Source organism: Leopardus geoffroyi, chromosome A1, assembly GCF_018350155.1.
Source record: "Leopardus geoffroyi isolate Oge1 chromosome A1, O.geoffroyi_Oge1_pat1.0, whole genome shotgun sequence".
Lineage (NCBI taxonomy): Eukaryota > Metazoa > Chordata > Mammalia > Carnivora > Felidae > Leopardus > Leopardus geoffroyi.
Window position 1 is genome coordinate 86947983 of NC_059326.1, and position 22634 is coordinate 86970616.

The 22634-nt window shown below is 36.6% G+C and overlaps 1 protein-coding gene and 1 pseudogene across 1 annotated transcript; both read right to left on the reverse strand.

The window, feature by feature from the left end:
* Positions 1–2682: 2682 nt before the first annotated feature.
* LOC123598794 lies at positions 2683–3425 on the reverse strand (annotated as a pseudogene).
* A 4992-nt stretch (positions 3426–8417) lies between these two features.
* Positions 8418–9356, reverse strand: LOC123598752 (olfactory receptor 2G3). The gene has a single exon (XM_045479414.1). The coding sequence runs from the start codon at positions 9354–9356 to the stop codon at positions 8418–8420; it is 939 nt and encodes a 312-aa protein (XP_045335370.1).
* Positions 9357–22634: the final 13278 nt, after the last annotated feature.

Genomic DNA, 22634 nt, shown 5'->3' on the forward strand with positions numbered 1-22634 from the left:
TGCAATTTTTCTCCCCCAAATCAACTCTACACAGCTCCTACCTTCCATTATGTGGCCATTTTTTCTCCATGTAGATGTGTAGTATGTTCTCTCAGTCCTCATATTGATTTACTGAGTGTTCAGAATGATTTGACATTTATCTTGCTGTGTTGAGGGTTGAAATAAGCATAGGGTCTCCCTACTATTCCTCCATTTAACTCCCATACTGAAGTCTTTGAAACCACACTGTGTCTAATTTCAATCTTCTTCAATTTATTGAACTTTGTGGACTAACATTTGATCTATCCTAGATAATATTCTATGTGCACTTGAAAAGAATTTGTTTCTGTTGTTTTGCCATAGGATGTTCTGAATGTATCTGTTGGCTTCATCTGGTCCAAAGTGTCATTCAAAATCATGGTTGCTTTGTTGATTTTCTGTTTGAGAGATCTTTCCATTGATTTAAGTGGGGAGTTAAAGTCCATACTATAGGGGCACTTGGTTGGTTCAGCTGGTTGAGCCTCCAACTCTGGATTTTGTCTCAAGCCATGATTCCAGGGTCATAGGATCAAGCCCCATGTTGGGCTCTGTACTGAGAATGAAGCCTGGTTGGGATACTCTCTCTCTCTCCCTTGGCCCCTCTCCCTTGTTCATGCTCTCTCTCTCTCAAGTAAAAAAAATAAATAAAAATAAATGTCCCCTGCTATTATGGTATTATTGTCTATTTCTTCCTTTATGTCTATTAATAATTGCTTTAGGTGTTTAGGTTCTCCCATGCTGGCTTCATAAATATTTGCAATTAGTATACCCTCTTATTAGATTGTTCTCTTTATAGTTTTGTAATGTATTTTGTGTCTTGTTATGGTCTGTGTGTGTGTATGTGTGTCCAATCTTGTTTATTTGTTACTCTTAGAAAATCCTTTTTTTTTTCCAAATTTTAATTTAGTTATAATTAGTTAACATACAGTGCAATATTGGTTTCAGGAGTAGAATTCAGTGATTCATCAATTACATACAACACCTAGTGCTCATCATAAAAAGTGCCCTCCTTAATACCCATCACCCATCTACCCCATTACCCACCCCTTCCCTCATCTGCCTTCATGAAGTCTCTTAGGGGCACCTGGATGTCTCAGTTGATTGTGTCCAACTCTTGACTTTGACTCACGTCATGATTTCATGGCTCATGGAAATCAAGCCTCAGGTTGGGCTCTGCACTGATAGCTTGGAGTCTGCTTGAGATTCTCTCTCCCTCTCTCTCTGCCTCTTCTCCACTTGCACACTCTCTCTCTTTCAAAATAAATAACTAAATATTAAAAAAAATGTCTCTTATGGTTTGTTTCCCATTCCCTCTTCACCCTCCCATATGTTCACCTTTTCATTCCTTAAATTCCAAATATGAATGACATTGTATGGTAACTGTCTTTCTCTGACTCACTATGTTGCTTAGCATAATATATTCTACTTCCATCAATGTCATTGTAAATGATAAGATTTCATCTTTTTGATGGCAACGTAATATTCCTGTGTGTGTGTGTGTGTGTGTGTGTGTGTGTGACATATTCTTTATTCATTCATCAGTCAGTGGACATTTGGGCTCTTTCCATAGTTTGACTATTGTTGATAATGTTGTTATAAACATCGGGGTACATGTGCTTCTTTGAATCAGTAGTTTTGTATTCTTTGGTTAAATACTTAGTAGTCCAAATACTGGCTCATAAGGTAGTTCTATTTTTAATTTCTTGAAGAACTTCCATACTGTTTTCCAGACTGGCTGCACCAGTTTACATTCCTACCAACTGTGCAAAAGTGTTCTCCTTTCTCTGGATCCTCATCAACACCTTTTGCTTCCTGAGTGAATCGTCGCTATTCTGACAGTTGTGAGGTGTTATCTCATTGTGGTTTTGATTTGTATTTCTCTGATAATGAGTGATGTTGAACATCTTTTCATGTGTCTGTTTGCTATCTGAGTGTTTTCTTTGGAAAAATGTCTATTCATGTCTTCTGACCATTATTAACTGGATTTTTGTCTTTTGGGTGTTTCGTTTGATTAGTTCTTTATAGATTTTGGATACTAACCCTTTATTGATATGTCTTTTGCAAATACCTTCCCACATTCCACAGGCTGCCTTTTAGTTTTGTTGATTGTTTTCGTCATTGTGCAGACGTTTTTTTTATCTTGATGAAGCCCCAATAGTTCATTTTTGCTTTTGTTTTTGTTTTTGTTTTTTCCCTCACTTCAGGAGATGTGTCTAGTAATTAACTGTTGTGGCTGAGGTCAAAGAGGTTACTGCCTGTGTTTTCCTCTAGTATTTTGATTGCTTTCTTTATCACATTTAGATCTCTCATTTTTTTTTTAATATAATTTATTGTCAACAGACACTTGAATTGTGTGTGTGTGTGTGTGTGTGTGTGTGTGTGTGTGTGTGTCTGTATGGTCTACTTTCATTCTTCTGCACGTTGTTGTCCAGTTTTCCCAGCACCATTTGTTAAAGAGACTGTCTTTTTTTCCATTGGATATTCTTTCCTGCTTTGTTGAAAATTAGTTGGCCACAGAGTTGTGGGTCAGTTTTTGGGTTTTCTATTCTATTTCATTGATCTATGTGTCTGTTTTTGTGCCAGTATCATACTGTCTTATGGCTACAGCTTTGTAATATAGCTTGAAGACCAGAATCATAATGTCTCCACCTTTGCTAGAAAATCTCATTTTTGACTACACTCAGACTTAGATGTAGAAGCCTTCAGAGAGGACAGCCTCTTTCTTTTGTCATTCTGTTCCAGGTGCTTTTCTTTTGTTTCCTTCATTCTCTTGGCCAAAAGCTTACCATATTCTATAGCCTCTTCCCTATTTTTCTTCATACCCCATTTCTTCAGACCAATATGCCAATGTTTGTGTTGGAGGACATGTATAGTAATAAGACATGGAACCTTGGGCACTTTTGTTCTAGGTTTCTTACCATCTTTGTTTATGGGCTTTCTCACAACATACTGGTAGACATCATCTTTAGAGAGATTGAAAACTTTGCAGATTCTGCTAACTCTTATGCGCCCATGTGACAAGGCACAATAGTATCAGTGAGTATAGAAATATCCTCCTCCTTTTGTTTACAATGACCAAGATGAGAACACTGAGGTTGTCATCTACAATGTAACCCCAAATGTATTTGCACTTTTTTTCTCCAGTCTTCCTTATCTGTAACAGGAATTCCCCTTACTCAGCAGCAGGTGGTCATAGCCACAGCTAAAGACACTCTGCTCCATGGGGAACCTTGTTTGTCATTGCCACCACTTATTCAGACCACCTAATCTTTTCATTCTTCATTCAGAACATCAGCAGCAACTTCTGTGACCATATGCTTCTCATAAAAAGTACTGAGCTTGCACTCATCATCCACTTCAATAAATTTCTGGAAGTCAATATCTGGGAAAGATATGTTCAGCTTCATCTTAAAATAGCCTGCCAACTCCAAGGTACCATAAAAAAAGAGTTGTTACAGTCTTTGCTCTCACATCTATTTTTGTCTAAGCGTTGCTATCTTGACTTTTCTTTTCTTTCCTTTTCTTTTTTTTTTTTTTTACTTCAATTTGCATGGAATTCTTTTTACATCCCTTCACTTTCAGTCCATATATGTGTTTAGGTTGAAGTAAATCTTGCAGAAAGTATATAAATGTGTCTTGGTTTAGGTTTTGTTTTGTTTTTATCCATTCCACTACTTTATGTCTTTTTTACTGGAGCATCTAGACCATTTGCTTTTAAACTAATGACAGGTATATACTTGTTGCCATTTCGTTAATTGTTTTCCTGTTGTTTTTGGTTCTCCGACCCTTTTGTCTCTTGCTGTCTTTTTTGTGGTTATTTACTTTCTGTAATGTTATTTTTGGCTATCTTTATGTTTATTTTTGTGTGAATGTATTATAGGTTTTGTGTTTGTGGCTACCATAAGATTCATATACAACATCCAAATAATACAATAGTCTATATTAAAGTGATGGCCATTTAAATTCTAACGCATCCTAAAATAACATTTTTACTACCCCTTCCATGTTTTGTGTATATGTTGTCATATTTTACATCATTTCGTTCATAATTGTCTTACTTCTAATTATGGCCTTTACTTGTCTACTTAAAAATTCCCTTTAACATTACTCCTAAAGCCAGTTCAGTGGTGATGAACTACTTTAACTTTTATCTTTGAAGCTGTGTATCTCTTTTTCAATTCTGAAAGATAATATTGGTAGGTAGAGTATATTGGTTGCATTTTTTTTTCTTTTAGTGCTTTGAGTATCTTTCCACTCCTTGCTGGCCTGCAAAGTTTTTAGTAAAGAAAAATTAGCTCATAGCCTTTTAGTCTATGTAAAAGGCTCATATCCTTTTAACACTTCATACATAAGTATTTGCTTTTATGTTGTTTTTCCTTATAAAATTATCTTCATCTTTAATCTTTGACATTTTAAATATGTGTTATAGTGTGGACCTCCTTTGGTTCATTTTCCTTGGAAAACTCGGTGGTCTTTGGAGTTGGATGTCTATTTCCTTCCATAGCTTAGAGAACTTTTTAGCTATTATTTCTTCAAAGAAGTTTTATCTTTATGAAACCCCTAAAATGAAAATTATTATTCACTTTACTTTTTCCAATAGATCCCTTAAGTTATCTTCATTTTTAAATTTTATTTTTATTTTTGCTGTTCAGTTTGGATACTTTCCATTAGTCTGTCTTCCACTTCACCAATCCATTTTTCTGTATCTGCTAATCTATTATTACCCTCCAATGTATTTTTCATTTCTATTATTGTATTCTCCAATTCTGATTGATTTTTTAATTTTTTTTATCTTTTTGAAGTTTTCACTGAGTGTTTCCACTCTTCTCTTTCGACTGGTGAGCATCTTATGATAAATACTTTATCTCTTCATCAGTTATATTGCTATATCTGTTTTATTTCTTTTATGAGGTTTCTTTGTTGTTCTTGTTTGCAAAGCATATTCCTCTATCTCCTGGATTTTCTTAATTTTCTATTTGCGCTTCTATGTATTAGGCCCAACAACTACTTCTCCTAAACTTGTAGGAATAATTTTGTATTTGGTCATCCCCTGTTTAGGCTGTGTGTGATGACTGACTGTATGGGTGGAGTTGTGGGTGATGTGGGCTGGGGGACCTCATATAACTCTTTCTGGAGATACTCTGGAGTGATGGGCAGACCTGAAGTAGGCATGGGCTAAACATTACCAGGGCTCTCCATGCAAAGTCTCCTTACAGAACACCTGAAGTCACAGTGGATGCATGCTGTGGGGTGTCAGGACTCTCTACACAGCCTGGCAGGTTAGGTGAAGCTGAAGTGGGTGCAAGTCAAGGTGCTCAGCATAAAAGGCTACCTTGGCAGTATGGCTGCAGCTGAGGCACACATGGACCAGCACTTCCTAGAGTGCTCCAGGCTGAGGGCACCCTGGTGGGGCAGCTGGAGCTAAAGCAGGAATGAGCCAGGAAGTCTCAAAGTGCTCTGTGGTAGAGATGCCCTAGCAAGTCATCTAAAGCAAAGTGGTGCAGGTCTAGAGTGTTCCATGGTGCTTTCTGCCTATGTCACTTTGGCAAAATGACTAGAGTTGTAGTGAGTGCTAACCCAGCATATCTAGGTGTGCACCATACAAGGCCACCTTGGTGGCTCAGCTGGGGCTTGTGTGAGTTAGGAGTCCATAGCTCACTAGGGGGTTGCCAGCCAGGGAACACAGACCTTGTTCCCATCCACACTATGAAAATCATGGGAGAATGTAAACCATGGTGCTTGTAGACCCAGATAATGTTCCCATAGCTATCATCATCTGGCACAATTTTAGGGCTAGCTCTTTTATATTCTAGTTGCTTGTTTATTTATGTATTTGACTGTGAATTTTTGTTCACATTTCAAATTTATTTTTAACCATTTAAAGCTGGATCAATGAGAGAGAAAGGTGCCTTTTAGCTGTGTCACCTGATGTTCCCCTTAAATGTAAAGGAATGACATTTGATGCCATTATCCCCAGTCAGCTTACAGTTGAGTCACCTCCTTGCTTTCATAGCCCTCAAGCTCACCACCCAGCAAGGACTTTCACACCATGCTGATGACAAGCTTCACTGCCCAGGAGGACCTAGAGTTTCTCCCTCTGGCAGATCAAAGGCAGGCCTCCATGGTAGCCATGGCTGAATGCTAGGGTACCTGAGAGATGCCTCTCCTGTGTCAGTTCCTTCCTCTTTACTCTCTTCCTCCAGGATGGCATCTGGTGTTCCCAGACCAGGTGCATACCTTGGAAGGAGGTGGGTGCTCTCATAGTTTGCCTGGTGGTACAGGTAACAGGGTGATGTTGGGGGTGAGGGTGTATCTTCTCTCATGGAATTCAAGGAAGCATTGGGAGAAGTGAGGTTTGGTGCACCTCAGATAAAGTACTCCTTTCTGCTGCTGTCACCTTTGCCTTGGAGGGAGTGATTTTCCTGCAGGGCTGGATCTGTGCTTTAGGCAAACTCCTTGCCCTTGGCCTTGGTGTGGATCATGCCCTTGTGCCAATAGAAGTAGTGTAGCATGAGGAGGAGGAGGCAGATCCAGAGGAAGACCACAACAGCGATTAGGTCTGCCCTGATGGTGCTGTCCATCCCCCACAAGGTGATGAACATGCCAGGGTTGGGCTGGTGGCAGGGCTATAACATGCTGCTGGGGCCACTCATCACCAACAGGTGCAGGGTCAGAAGCTGGGTCAGAGGCTGAGGGGACAGTGGAGCAGTGGCAATGGTCATGCCTGTCTGCTCCTAAACTTCAGTAGCCTATATTCTAGCTGCTCTTTTAAGCTGTGGCTTTTTTTCTACATAACAGGGCATCTCAGCTCGTATAGGTTAGTGGCCTGGGAATTACCAAGGCATCAGGCCCCCTATGGAACCCGACCTTGCAGCCCTCTGTTATCAGGATGGAAGGGGAACACATACTGTTGTGCTTGCCAACCTCTCTGACCCACGGAGAGTTCCAGGGTCTCCCCCACTGTAGGCAGAGTTTATGGGCTGGGTAACTTACATTCTAGTTTCTGTTTCACACCATGACTTTTGTGAGTCTTGGGGCATTTCAGGCTGGTGTGAAATAGGGGCCCAGTGATTGCTGGGGCAACAGACAGGGTAGGGTGCCCAGACCCTGCTCCTATCTGCGCGGTCAGGGTAGAGAGGAATCATAAACTATGACACTTGCCAACCCCTCTGATTAACAGAGATTTCCAGCACCTCCCCCACCTTTGGGCAGGGTTATAAGAGCTCCTTCCTTTCTATCTAGTTGCTTCTTTAAACCACAGCTTTTTTCTGTGCCCAGGATGGATGAATCTGCTCACATTCTCTCACTATTCCTGTCCATGACAGTTTTCAGCATCAGGGGTGGGGGTTCCCTTTGTTACTGTATCTCTGTCTCTTTTGTCATTCTCTATGAGATCTACCTTGTTGAGTAGAAGCTGTTCAGTCAGTTCTCAGTTCTTTTTAGGAAGATTTGCACTATCAGTTGGTGTACATTTTCTGTGTCTATGAAGGATTTGAGTTTAAGGTCTTTCTACTTTGCCATCTTCTAACATCGGGTTTTTGTGGAAGGACTGGTTTCCCAGTATTGACTTTTGTTTTTCAGTTACACTCAAAATAAAAATAACTATATATATTTTAAAATCTGAATATCCACATTTAACCAAGAAAATATAAATAAATGAGTGCAAAAACTGCAAAAAATTTTGTGATTTTTTGTTTACAATCCATGTCAAGAACAATGTCATCTAGTGAGAAGGCACAGGTGTTTATTTCTGAAATTATATCTAGCTTGGAACTGGGAGTGAGGGACAGGTAACATCTTTTTGGGTAAAATAAAAAAGAAAAACCATATGTTTATTATATTTTGTTTCTTTTAGTCTTTCTTGATAGTTATTGTTAAAGGAGAATATGTAAAAAAAAACAGTTAATATGATATCCTACTCTTCAATAAATTGACAGTATGAGGACTTAGTTTTCTACTTCAGTAGGGGAAGTACATGTATAAAGAGCTTAATTTCCAATTTGAAGCTTTAATGAAGGAACATTATAAGGTAAATTTAAGGTGTTTAAATACTAAATAATTCATTACAAATGAAAATTAAAAAGATTCATTACCTAGACAATTGGTAAATATTTAATTACTTACATCTTTTGAATCCCTGAGAATAAGTGTCAGAAATAAAATATAGACTTTGTGGTGAAGATTACAATTTATACCCATACACCACTCTATTTCCCATGATTTAATCTCTGAACTTAAATAAACATATATTTTGCTTAGTTACACATAAGAGAAGAAAATCTCCCTTATTAGATTAAGTAAACACAAATTTCACTGATGTGAAATTGGGAAACATGGTTTGACTAATTTAGAAGCTGACTGACTGCATATCTTGGTAAATGCTTCCTTGCACATCACAGTCATAGGGAACACAATTTTTTTGACAGAAGTGTTTTCAGAGCCACTTTCATATCTTTGTTTCTTAAAGTATAGATAATAGGATTTAAGGTTGGGGTCACCATGGTGTAGAAGAGGGAGATAAACTTGCCTTGGTCCTGAGCATAACTGTTACCTGGTTGTAGGTACATGTAGATTATGGTGCCATAGAAAATGATCACCACTGTAAGGTGGGAGGAACAGGTGCTGAAGGCTTTGTGTCTTGCCTCTGCTGACTTTATCCTCAGCACAGCTTGACTTATGAAGCCATAGGAGATAAGAATGAGTGCTGGGGGAATTAGGAGAAACAGGACACTAACCACAAAAAGCACCAACTCATTGACAGTGGTGTCCACACAAGCCAATTTGAGGAGAGCTGGTACTTCACAAATAAAATGATTGAGTCTATGGTTGCCACAGAGAGGCAATTGCAAGGTAAAAGTAGCATGGATCAGGGAATTGCTCAAACCACTGAGCCAGGAGAGGGATGCCAGCTGTTGGCATAGCTGTGGATTCATGATAGCCACATAGTGGAGGGGTTTGCAGACAGCAATGTAGCGATCCAAAGCCATTACAGCCAAGAGGATACACTCAGTGGAGCCCAGCGCTAGAGAAATATAGAGTTGTACCACACAACCACCATAGGTGATAGTCTTCTCTGGACCTCTCAGGTTGACTAAGGTCTGAGGTGCAAGACTGGTAGTGAAGCAGAGGTCCAGTAGGGAGAGGTTGCTGAGGAAGAAGTACATGGGGGTGTGGAGGAGAGGATCCACGTATGATATAATGATGATGGCAAAGTTCCCCACAAGCGTCAGGATATAGAAAAAAAGGACTAATACAAAGAGTGCAGACTCCAGGCGAGGGTTGTCTGAGAAGCCTAGAAGGATGAAACTCATCAGGGAACTCTCATTGGCCCTTTCCATTTCTACAGAAGGAACTGCTTCTGTTAAGAGATAAATGAGAACATGTTTGAAACAATTTATCTTAGAATCACAATGTACAAGTTGAAAGGGTGATGGAAACTAACTTGTCTAACTTACTAATTTTTTACCCTCAACGTGTTGCTGATTCAGAACAATAATCAGTCCAATGACTCTTAAAAAAATATGAATGCTTTCAACTTTGTAGTTGTCTGGACACTAATTACTAAACTAATCAATGTGTATAATTGCCCACATGTGAAATAACATGCAGTCACTTCTACTGAAATTAATCATCTTGCAAAATAAAGAAGCAAGTGGCATCTCCATGGTTTTAACTGTCAGCAAAAATATGCATACAAAATACAATATTCAGATGGTAACCTAGGCAGACATGGCAATGGGAATTATCTCACCTTTCACCTTTGTTATTTTAATGTTAATTTATTTTGAGAGAGAGAGAGAGAGAGACAGGCAGAGAGATGGGGGAGAGAGAGAATCACAAGCAGGCTCCACACAGTCAGCACAGAGCCCAATGTGGGGCTTGATTTTATGAACTGTGAGATCATGACCTGAGCTGAAATCAGGTGCTTAAGCAACTGAGCCATCCAGGCACCCCTCATCTTTCCTCTTTTTACACACATTCTTTCACATTCATCTCTGTACACTACCTCAACAGAGAAAAGTGAGGTACTCATGGATTTAAACTCTATCTAGAGCTTTTTAAGATTTGTATTTTAAAATAAATTTTAGGTCATGAGGCCACCACTGTATGTCATACCTAGCCACCAGGTGAACTGCTGTCACTGCACATTTCACCCAGCTGCCACACCACACCCAGCTAATACATCAGGCTCAACCTTCATGCTGCACTCAACCACCAGGACACCCCAAACCATGTGTCCCCAGCCACTATTGTGCATCAGGCCCAGCCAGACCCAGCCATCTGACATGTAATCCCTACCCTCACACCACCAGCCACCTCAGCAAGCAACTCCCAGGCACTGCAGTGCTTCAGGGGATCTGACATATGAGTGATGGCCCAACACAAATTTTAGTAACATCACTGCTCTACTCCCAAGATCCCCAGGGGCCACCACTAAACTCCTCAGAACTAGACTGCCTGGGTCCCACCAACATGACAGAGAGCAAAAACAGTCCACAACAGGCAGAGTTAGTGCAGATGACTGCACTGAAACAAAAAGTGGCATGTACACAACAGTGGAGCATAAGCAACAAGCATAGCATACTCTCCTGAAGTGCCAGTTTCTGGTGAACAGAGGAAACAGCATAGCATGACGCTCCAGGACCTTTCCTTCATGAAGTAACTACTTTCAAGAGCAGAAAACACAGCTTACTTTCTTAACACACAGAAATAGACACAGAAAGACAGACAGATGAGGAGACAGAGAAATGTATCCCAAATGAAAGAACAAGAAAGGCCACAGCCAGAGATCTAAGTAAAACAGATATAAGTAATATATATGACAGATAATTTAAAGCAATGATCATAAGGATACTCACTGAACTGAGAGAAGATTGAAAGACATGAAGGAGATCCTTAACACAGAAATAAGAAATAACATATCAGAGATAAAGGGCTCAATAAACAAAATGAGAATCACACTTGATGGAATGGAATGCAGTCTAGAAGAAGCAGAGGAATTAAGTAGTGACTTAGAAGACAGAGTAATGGAAACTAATCAAGGTGAACAAAAGAGAAAAAAAAAACTGTGCAAAATGACAATAGACTTAGATAACTCAAAGACTCAATTAAATAGAATATTTGTTATTACAGGAGTCTGAGAAGAAGAAAAGAGATAAGGGAGCAGAACACTTATTTGAAGAAATAATAGCCGAAAACTTCCCATATCTGGGGAAGGAAACAGATATCAAGATCCAGGGGGAACAGAGAATCCCCATCAAATGCAACAAAACCAGACACACACCAAGACATCCTGTAATTAATTGGCAAAATATAGAGATAAAGAAAAAATTTAAGCAGCAAGAAAAAAAGAGTCATTAATTGACAAAGGAGAGCCCATTGGCTAGCAGACTTCTCAAAAGAAACTTTGCAAGCCAGAAGGAAGTAGCATGATATATATGCAAAGTGCTGAACAGGAAAAAAACTGAAACCAGGACTACTCTATGCAGCAACACTATCATTCAGAATAGGAGAGATAAAGAGTTTCCCAGACAAACAAAAACTAAAGTGTTCATGACCATTAAACAAACCCTACAAGAAATATTAAAGAAGATTATTTGAGTGGAAAGGAGTGATCAAAAGTTACAGTATAAAGGTAGAAAACATAAAAGCCGTAAAAATAAATGTTTCTGTAAAAAATCAGTTGGGAAATTCACAAAAAAAAGCACTTAAAATATATTAACATATACCTACAAAAGTACGAAGGAGAGAAAAAAAAGCGTTCAAATTTAAACAACCATTAATTTAATACATAGTGTTATATGTAGAATATTTATAGACAAACCTAATGATAACCAGAAATCAAAAACTATTAAATAATCACCATGAATAGAGACCAAGAAATCCAAAAATATCATAAAGGAAAATCAGCAAGCCATGAGAGAAAGACAAGCTCAACAAAAATCTTCAGAAACAACCACAAAACAAGTAGTACAATGGCAATAAATATTTATCTATCAATTACTTTGGAAGTAAGTGGAATAAATGCTCCAATAAAAAGACATTGGATGAGAGAATGGATTAAAAAAATACTTATCAATATGCTACCTACAAAAGACACATTTTAGAACTAAAGACACCTCCACACTGAAAGTGAAAGGATGGAGAAACATCTATCATGCAAATGGATGTCAAAAAAAGCTGGGGCAGCAATACTTATATCAGACAAAATAGACTTTAAAACAGCTACAAGAGACAAAGAAGGACACTATGTAAACATAAAAGGAACAATTAAGAAGATATTACAATTGTAAATATATATGCACCCAATATGAAAGAACCCAAATACATAAAACTTTTGATACAAACATAAAGCAACTAATCAATAAATGCAATAAAATTAGGGAACTTCAACACACCACTTTAATCAATAGACAATACCTAAACATCAAATAAACAAGGAAAAAATGGCTTTGAATGACACACTGGACCAGATGGATTTAATGAATGTATTCACAACATTATATCTCAAAACAATAGAATAAACATGTTATTCAAGGGCACACTGAACATTCCCCAGAATATATCAGATAGTAGCCTACAAAATAAGCCTCAAGAAATTCAAGAAAATCTAAGTCATAGCATGCATCTTTTCTTACCACAATGGTATAAAACTAGAAGTCAAGCACAAGAAAAAATCTGAAAATAAAACAAGAGAGGAAGTTAAGATGGTGAAGTAGGGGGACCTGGATTTTCCTTGTCCCTCAAACACAGCTGTATTGAGATCAGATCACTTGGAACACATAGGAAATAGATGTACAGAGTGGCAGAAGGACCTCCATATTTGAAGGGAGACAGCTTGACAGGGTCAAGGTATGTGCATGTGAGTTGGGGAAATAAAACAATGGAGCTATGGAGAAGAGGGAACCCTTACTGTGGAGAGACAGAAAGGAGAGAAAGAGGGAAGGGTTGTGATAGTGCAGCATCAAGTAAGCAAAAGAGGAAAACCTCTCTGGACCATGGACTGAAGAACAAGAAGTACTGAGGGTCCCAGCTCTTTTTTGCAAACAGCCTTCGGAGCTGAAACTCTGAGGTTTTGGAAGTGTGCAACTTTCTCCAGAGGGGAACAGTGGTGGGCTTTCCTGATGCAGAGGGAGCTTGCCCTGGAGTGCATATCGTGGTGTAGCAATCTCAGGGGTGCACTGGGAGAGAACTGTCCCCTTCCTGGAGTGCTTTGGGAAGAGGGTTTATTGCCTCCGCAAAGACAAAAGACCTTGCAGGTGCCAAAGACTTCATCAGCAGAGTGAAGAGGTTCTACTCCAGAGCATGGGACCAGAACCTCATCATGCCAGGTCCTTTAAGACTTCTGGCTTCACTTTTAAAAAAAAATTTAGATATTTATTTATTTTTGAGAGAGAGAGGGAGAGAGGGTGTGAATGAGTGGGGGAGGGGCAGAGAGAGAGGGAGACACAGAATCTTAAGCAGTCTCCAGGCTCTGAGCTGTTAGCACAGAGTCCAACGGAGCTTAAACCCACAAACCATGAGGTCATGACCTGAGCTGAATTCAGACGTTTAACTGACTGAGCCACCCAGGCACCCCAAGACTTCTGGCTTTGAATTCCAGCTTAGCACCAAGGGGAAAACTGAGGAGAGTTGTGATACAGGGCAAGTTGTCTGCCCTCACTATTCTGTGAGGGCTTCCTGAACAGCATGGTCTGAGTTCCCTAGTCTAAGGAGGAGAGATTGGGGTGATACCATTTCCCCCCCACACCCATGTAATGAGACTTCAGAGAGCAGCACAGTGGCCCCCCAGTGGAGGCGAGAAAGGTTTACACCAAACCCTTTCCCTCCATGCCTGGCAATTGCTCATTTACTGAAGCAATACTGACTGACCCAACACAGCCAAACCCTCCTCCAGACCAGCACAGCCACCATACCCAGGCACCAACAGACAACTCTTTTTGTTTTTCTTTTTTTTTCCTGCCTTTGTTTTTGTTTTTGTTTTTTTTCTTTTGGGACCAGGCTCATAGTGTCAGATTTGTTTTTGTCATTTCTTAGTGTGTGTGTGTGTGTGTGTGTGTGTTTATTTATTTATTTTACCATATATATTTTTATATATTATAAAATACATAAATGTAAAAAATATATTTTATATATTTTAAATAATTAATTTAATATATTTATTATATTATTTTATTATAGTATCATTTATAGTATATGATTATAATATAATATATAATATTATATATATATAAATACAATTTTTGATCAGCCTTTTTTATTCTGTTCTTTTCTCCCCTTTTCTTTTTCTTCTGTTTTCCCCTTCTTTGTTCTCCTTTCTCTCTCCTTAGAATCAGCCTTATAGTTTTTTGATTCTTTGTTTAGTTTTCTTCCTCCCCTATTCTTTTTCTCTTTTTATGGGAACAGGCTTCCCTGCTTTTTTTCCAGGGTTACTTTAGCAACATAGCACACCTAGTTAAAGGTCCAAACACTCCAATACTGCAAGCAAGGAGGAGCTCTTCAGAGGACTGATCAGTGGGTTAAAGCAGCCAAAACACGACAATAGAGTGCACACAGCATACATCAGAAATACTTCCTGGAGTTCCAGACCCTGGACAGTGTGTGACTTCTTTTAAATATAGTAGTTCTTTCAGGTGCAGGACACATAACAAACTTTCAGAACATGCAAAAGACAGGGGCACCTGGGTGGCTCAGTAGGTTAAGTGTACGACTTCAGCTCAGGTCATGATCTCATGGTCTGTGGGTTCAAGCCCCATGTCAGGCTCTGTGCTGGCAGCTCAGAGCCTGGAACCTGCTTTGGATCCTATGTCTCCCCTCTCTCTGTCCCTCTCCCTCTCATTCTTTCTCTCTCTCTCAAAAATAAGCATTTAATAAATTTTTAAATAATAAAACATGCAAAAGACAGAAACTTAGCCAAAATTACAAGAGAGAGGAATTCTCCCCAAAAGAAATGTCTGGAAAGAAAACAAGTACACACAGGTTAAAAAACATGCTACAAACCATAATTGGGTCAACCAGGAAATAAAAGAACTAAAAAATACAGGAAAAAATGGAAATAAATACACAGTGGTCAAAAACTATCAGGTTACAACAAAAGTGGTTGTGAGAGGGAAGTTTATAGCAACACAGGCCTACCTCAAGAAGCAAGAAAAATATCTCATTAAATATACATATATATATATATATATATATATATATATATATATAATTAAAGAGCTACAAACAATAACAAACAAAACCTAAAACCAGAAGAAGGAAGGAAACAATAAAGATTAAAGCAGAAATAAATGATACAGAAACTAAAAACAAACGAATGGACAGTAGAACAGATCAATAAACTAGGAGGTAGTTCTTTGAGCAAATCAATAAAATTATAAACCTTTGGCCAGATTTATAAGAAAGAAAGAAAGAAAGAAAGAAAGAAAGAAAGAAAGAAAGAAAGAAAGAAAGAAGAAGAAAGAAAGGGAGAAAGAGAGGAAGGAAGGAAGAAAGGGAGGGAGGAAGGAAGGGAGGAAGAAAGGAAGGAATTCAAATAAATAAAATCACAAAATGAGAGTAGAAATAACAACACCACAGAAATGCAAACAGTGAAAGAGAATATTATGAAAAACTATATGCCAACAAATTGAACAACCTGGAAGAAATGGAAAAATTCCTAGAAACATATAAACAACCAAAATTGAAACAGAAAGAGATAGAAAACGAGCACATTGGAAAACAGCAAAGAAATTGAATCATTAATCAAAACACTTCCAACAAACAACTCCAGAATGGTTTAATATTCCTAAAACAATTAACCTGACACATCATCAATAAGAGAAAAGATAAGAACTATATAATAATTTCAATAGATAAAGGAAAACCATTTGACAAAGTACAATATCCATTAATCATAAAATCCTCAACAAAGTAGGTTTTAAAGGGAACATAGATCACCCTAATAAAGGCCATAGCCATACATGAAAATGCCACAGCAAACATTATCGTCAATGGGGAAAAACAGAACTTTTCCTCTATGGTCAGGAACAAGACAGAGATGTCAACTCTCACCACTATTATTTAACATACTACTGGAAGTCCTAGCTTCAGCAATCAGACAACAACAAAATACATCCAAATTGGCAAGGGAGAGGTAAAAGTATCACTATTTTCAGGTAACATGACATCCTATATAGAAAACCTGAAAGACTCCACAAAAAAAAAAAAAAAAAAAAAAAAACTGCTAGAACTGATACATGGAATTCAGCAAAGTCATAGGATACAAGATCAATATACAGAAAACTGTTGCATTTCTATGCACTGATAATGAAGCAGCAGAAAAATAATTTAAGAAAACTGTTTCTTGCAATTGCACCCAAAGCTACAAGATATCTAGGAATAAATCTAATCAATGAGGTGAAAGACTTACACCCTCAAAACTATAAGATACTGATGAAAGAAATCAAACATGACACAAAGAAATGAAAAGACATTCCATGCTTATGGATTGGAAGAACAAATATTGTTAAAATGTCTATGTTACCCAAAGTAATTTACATATTTAATGCAACCCTATCAAAATACAAATAGCATTTTTTTCTCAGAGCTATCCTAAAATTTGTATGGGACCATGAAACACGCCAAATACCAAAAGCAATCTTGAAAAAGAAAAGCATAGCTGAAGGCATCACAATTATGAACATCAATTTATATTACAAAGCTGAAGCAATGAAGACAAGATGGTACTGGCACAAAAATAGACACACAGATTAATGGAACAGAAGAGAAAACCTACAAACCAACTATATGGTCAACTAATCTTTGATAAAGCCTGAAATGGTATGCAATGAAAAGAAGACAATCTTTTTCACAAATTGTGTTGGAAAAACTGGATAGTAACCTGCAAAATAATGAAATTGGACCACTTTCTTACACTTTGCACATAAAAATTCAAAGTGGATTAAAGACCTAAATGTAAGACTTGAAACCATAAAAATACTAGAAGAGAACACAGGCCATAACCTCTCTAACATCAGCCATAGCAACTTTTTACTAGATATGTCTCCTGAGGCAAAGGTAACAAAAACAAAAATAAACTATTTGGGACTACATCAAAATAAAAAACCTGCACAGTGAAAGAAACATTCAACAAAACTGAAAGGAAACCGACAGAATGGGAGAAGATATTTGCAAATTATTTATCTGATAAAGGGTTAGTATCCAAAATATATAAAGTACTTACAAAACTCAACACCCAATAACAAATAATCCAATTAAATGAACATAAGACATGAGCAGGCATTTCTTCAAGAAGACATCCAAATGGCAAACAGACACATGAAAAGATGTTCAATATCACTTATCATCTTGGAAATGCAAATCAAACTATTATAAGATATCACCTCACATCATCAGAATAGCTAAAAGCAGCAACACAGTAAACAACTGGTGTTGGTGAGGATGTGGAGAAGGAACACTTGCATACTGTTGGTGGGAATGCAAACTAGTGCAGCCACTCTGGAAAACAGTCTGGAGGTTTTCAAAAGTTAAAAATGGAACTACCTTATGATCCAACCATTGCACTCTGGTTTACCCAAAGAATACAAAAACACTAATTTAGAGTGATTCATGCACCCTTGTGTTTATAGCAGCATTATTTACAATAGCCAAAATATAGAAGCAGTCCAAATGCCCATCAACTGATGAATGGATAAAAATTAAAGGATAATATTAATATATACATTCACACTATACATGTATATCCCTTCTTTTTTATCCATATAATAATAATATATGTATTATATGGATAAAATATGTGTATTACATATAACTACATTTATATATAGTTATATATTATATATATTTATATATTTTATTTTTATTAAATATTAAATATTTAAAATATAAATATTTTAAATGTAAACATTTAAATATATTAAATATTGAAGTATAAATATTAAATATTTTATATTTATTATGTATTATATATAAATAATCATCAATAAATCAATATAAATAAATAATAAACAATATATCTTATACATAATAAATATATATGAATACAATAATATATAATAATATAATATATAATAATATATAATAACTATATAATTTATAATAATAAATTTATATATAATATATATTATATAACACATTATATATGTTATATATAATAAATATAATATATAATAACTACATAATATAACACTATATATTATATATAATGTATAATAACTATATAATATAATAAATATATATAATAACTATATATAATTTATAATATGATATATATTTTTATAATAAATATAATAAATAATAAATCAAATAAATAATAATATATATATTATTCATGCATGGAGCTAAAGAGTATTATGCTAAGCAAAATGAGTCAGTCAGAGAAAGACAAATAGCACACGATTTCACTTATATGTGTGATTCAAGAAACAAGTGAGCAAAAGAAAAAAAAAGGAAAGAGAGGAACCAAGAAACAGACTCATAACTGTAGAGAACAAACTGATGGTTCCCAAAAGGGAGGTATATGGGGCAACAGGTTAAACAGTGATGGGGATTATAGAGTGCATTTGTTGCAATGAGCTGGTGTGATGTATGTAAGTGTTGAATCGCTATATCACACACCTAAAAAGTAATAAAACAATATATGTTAACTGACTCAAATTAATATAAAAACTGTGGGAAAAGGAAAAAAAGATATTTCCTTAGTTCTCATGCTATCAGATAGGATTATGTAGTGTGAGGAGACTGAGAATTACTGAAAACTATGTTTGTTTAAATAATAATTAATTGGAGGAAATTAAATTGAATAAAATGACACAATTGAATACTAGCTTTTTAATGAAAAGAGAGATAAAATGAGTACTATAAGACACAATCCTCTGTGTGCCTTTCAGAATAATAAAACTAGGAAATGTAAAATGTCAGAATATATTTCCCATTCTCAGTTTGCCTGACTTACCAAGAGTCCAATTCAAAATATGTTCCACTTCCACTGGGTAAAGTTATTCTTTCTGATTGAGCGTAAGATAATAGTATAGAATTCAAGTAAGGTGGTTATGTCTAGTGTACATATTTTATACAAAGAGCCAGATGTGAACAGATATGGTTTTTTTTCTCCTAAAGGTAGTAAAGAGAATGTCTGCCCATGCTGATGTCAAATGATACTCTCTACCATTTTAGAAAATTCTAATGTCTAATTTGTCTCTATAATTGAGAATGAGTGCACTAAATGAGACAAAAAGAATAAAAATGGAAAAATATAAATACTAATACAAGTTAAAAGAATGGAAATGTCACAACCACATTTTAAATAGGCAGAAAGTAAGGTGAATTTCAACAAAGATATAAATCAATAACAAATGATAAAGAAGTTTGAAATAAAATAACAAATAATAAAGATGTTTGAAATAAGTCCAAATTGTGTGAGAAATCTTACAATGATGATTATCCTTGTGTTTTCCTAAAATAACAATTAGTAAGTTAGTATGTGTGTATGAAGGGAAAAATTATTTCTCAAAAAGTTGTAAAGGACATTATATGTTAGTTTGTTAGGGATTTTGAAATCTAGGCTAACAGACTAAAAATATGGATGGTTTGGAATAAGCCTCTTTTAAAATATCTGACTGTGTAGAATATATTGGGTAAAATATAGTAAAGATAAGGCAAATGATATAGTCATATATAGTCAGATGAAAAGTGCCATAGTGAATGTTATCATTTTGCCTCTCAATGAAACTAAGCCCTTCCCACCAGGAAGGTTGGTGGACACTACGCATGAAGCACACAAGGCTCTATTTGTGCTGGCCCATGCCCTCCTGACATCTGTTTCCATCCCAACACACCTAATTTATTATCGTGCCATACTGAGCAATTTGCAATATCCTGTTTTCACTCATCTGTATCGTTTTTTATGTTGCTTGTATGACAAAAATATCCTTCTCCAGTCCCCACCACTTTGGAAATTACTACACACTTTTTAAGACTCGGCAATAGTCACTTACGTACAAACCTCTCATTGACTGTAAGGACATTTACCGTTCACACCCCTCGTCTCTTCATGCTGCAAGATTTATTGTGTGTCCATTCTACACCCTAAATCTCCTTCTATTATAAAAACTATATGACACTACTGACCTAGTTTTTACATCTGAATACTTCTATCAAACTATAAGCTACTTCTTAAACTGAAGAGTCATGTTTTACTGATATTTTATGTAATTTTTATTATGCCTGATGTGTAATAATTGATCAATAACTGCCTTATGAAGGAAATAATGTATTTTTCAGGTGTTCTATGTCCCATAGTCAGTCTCTCTCTTGGTTCTTTCTGCACAGAAGATATTGGGGATACAAAAGTGGTTATGGTCAGATCAGCTGAGCTGAGGGCAAGAGACCAGAATTGCCTATATTGGAGCATACAAAGCAACCAACCAGAACAAAAGTTACAATAAAACATTTAGCCACTTACTTTAATGGCAGGAGAAAAGTCTAGAACTTTAGAAAGCACCAACTACCTCTGTTCACTTTCCCCCTGTGGAATAGTTGTATTGAGGAAGGTGAAGTAAATTAGAATAGATAGAAAATTCAGATCACTGTTGAAGATACCTTGAACAAATGGCTTCAGAAGTTTTATGGATCCTGGAACCAAGGAGGAGAGAGGTTGATAGCTAAATATGGAGAAATACTAAGTACTGTGTCAGAGTGCAGAAAGTTGTCTTTAAGATTTTCCTCTCCTCCCCTCTACAAGGAGTCCTTAGAAAAAGCACCAGAGAAAGAGACTTAGAAATAAAGATGCCTAGGACAGAAATGCCAAAATGTGTAAGAACATGAGCAAAAAGAGGTTTCTGAATGCTGAACCTCAACATCCGTCAGAGACTGCAGTGCACTGGCTATACAGTAAGTCCAGCAGCTTTCCCCCAGAAGATTTTCCAGGTAAAATTTGTATAATTACCACTGGTCAAGACAAAAAATAAAAACAAAAACAAACTGAGGTTTTTAACCAGGAGCCAACTTTTCAGTTACTTATGCTTTTGTGTCACACAACCCTGTTCATGATCCCAGTCACTTGGATGTACAACTCTTTAGAACAGGTGGAAATATTATTCTGTCCTCTCTCAATTTGAAGAAATCCAACGTAAGACAGATGCTTTTCTATTCTACTATATTTTCCATATGGTTCAGTCCTCCATGACTACTGTGTCTATTGGTGAAAATAGAAGACCAGTAATTATAGATTTCCCAATATCTGTTCAGTTGTTTTAAGACTAGATTGGAAGTTGCATACCTGAGTAGTAAAAAGTGCTTAATGTGAGAGTTAAACATGTTCTCTACCCATACATATTCTGATTCTTACTCATCCTCAAAGTTTCAGTAAAATACAATCATGTCATAAAAAAAATGAGACCATAATATCAATAAAGTCAAGAAAAACTGGTCCTCTGGAAAACATTTTATTCCTTTTCAATAAAATTGAACTCCAAAATCCAAACCTTCACTCATTTTGGTTAAATTTTACTTAACACTGTTCCTCTGTTTGAATGTCACAGTTCATAGGCTTGCAATGGTGTACTACTTAATAAAGGTTCATTTATGCTGTTTCTCAAGTATTTTTTACACAAACTTGAAGTCACCTTGAACTGAAATGCTCTACTGTGGAATAATGTTGATGTGGAAATAAGTGTGTGTATACCTATCTATCTGTCCTATCTATCCATCTATCTATCATCCTCATCATCATTATCATCACAATCATCTGTGGTGCTCTTATAAAAAAAATTTAATTCAAAATTGTTAAATCTAAATGTCTGCATGGCACCAACTTGAATTTACAAAGAATAACAAGAAATTTCCCAGCACTCTTATTTGATAGACAAAATTTGAAGTTTAGGTAATTTATCTGTCTCATCAGATATCACCATTATTTTAAACATTTTTTTAATGTTTATTTATTTTTGAGAGAGAGAGAGAGAGCACAAGTGGGAGAGAAGAAGACAGGGAGGGGGACAGAGGATCTGAGGCAGGCTCTGTGCTGACAGCTGAAATCCCAATGTAAGGCTCAAGCTCACAAACTTTAAGATCATGACCTGAGCCAAAGTCAGAGGCTTAACCGACCTCTGGGGTCCAGGCACCCCAAGAATCATTATTTTAATGATAGAACAAACCCAACTGTGAAAGAAACTGTAAAGATGCTACCTCATTAATTTTTACAAACCCCTGCAAAGTACAAATGCACTCAACGCTTACAGGCTGAATTATTACTTACTATCAGAACTATTTAAATGTGTCAGAGTGTTTCACATCTTCAGAGATTGTTGTCACATCTTCAAGGAAGCACGTTATACAACATTTCCTTGAATTGTGTTTACAGGTCTAACCAACCCCTGACCCACAAATTGACTGCTTTCTGCATTATGTCCATTGAATATTAACATTTCTAATAAGAACCAATCCTGAGGAAACTATTTCAGCAGTAATAAGAATTGTGGCATAGGGGGATATTAGAATGGGGAAGTTGTCAAAGTCATGAAAAGCAATGGTTTGTTTACAGTTACTAAGTCTTCTGGGGGAAACCTGTGTCCCCAGCAAGCAATTAGCTAAGGGACTAACTTCTGGAGATCATCCCG

Coding starts and splice junctions, on each gene's coding strand:
- LOC123598752 (XM_045479414.1), bottom strand. CDS start 9,356: ATGGAAAGGGCCAATGAGAGTTCCCTGATGAGTTTCATCCTTCTAGGC.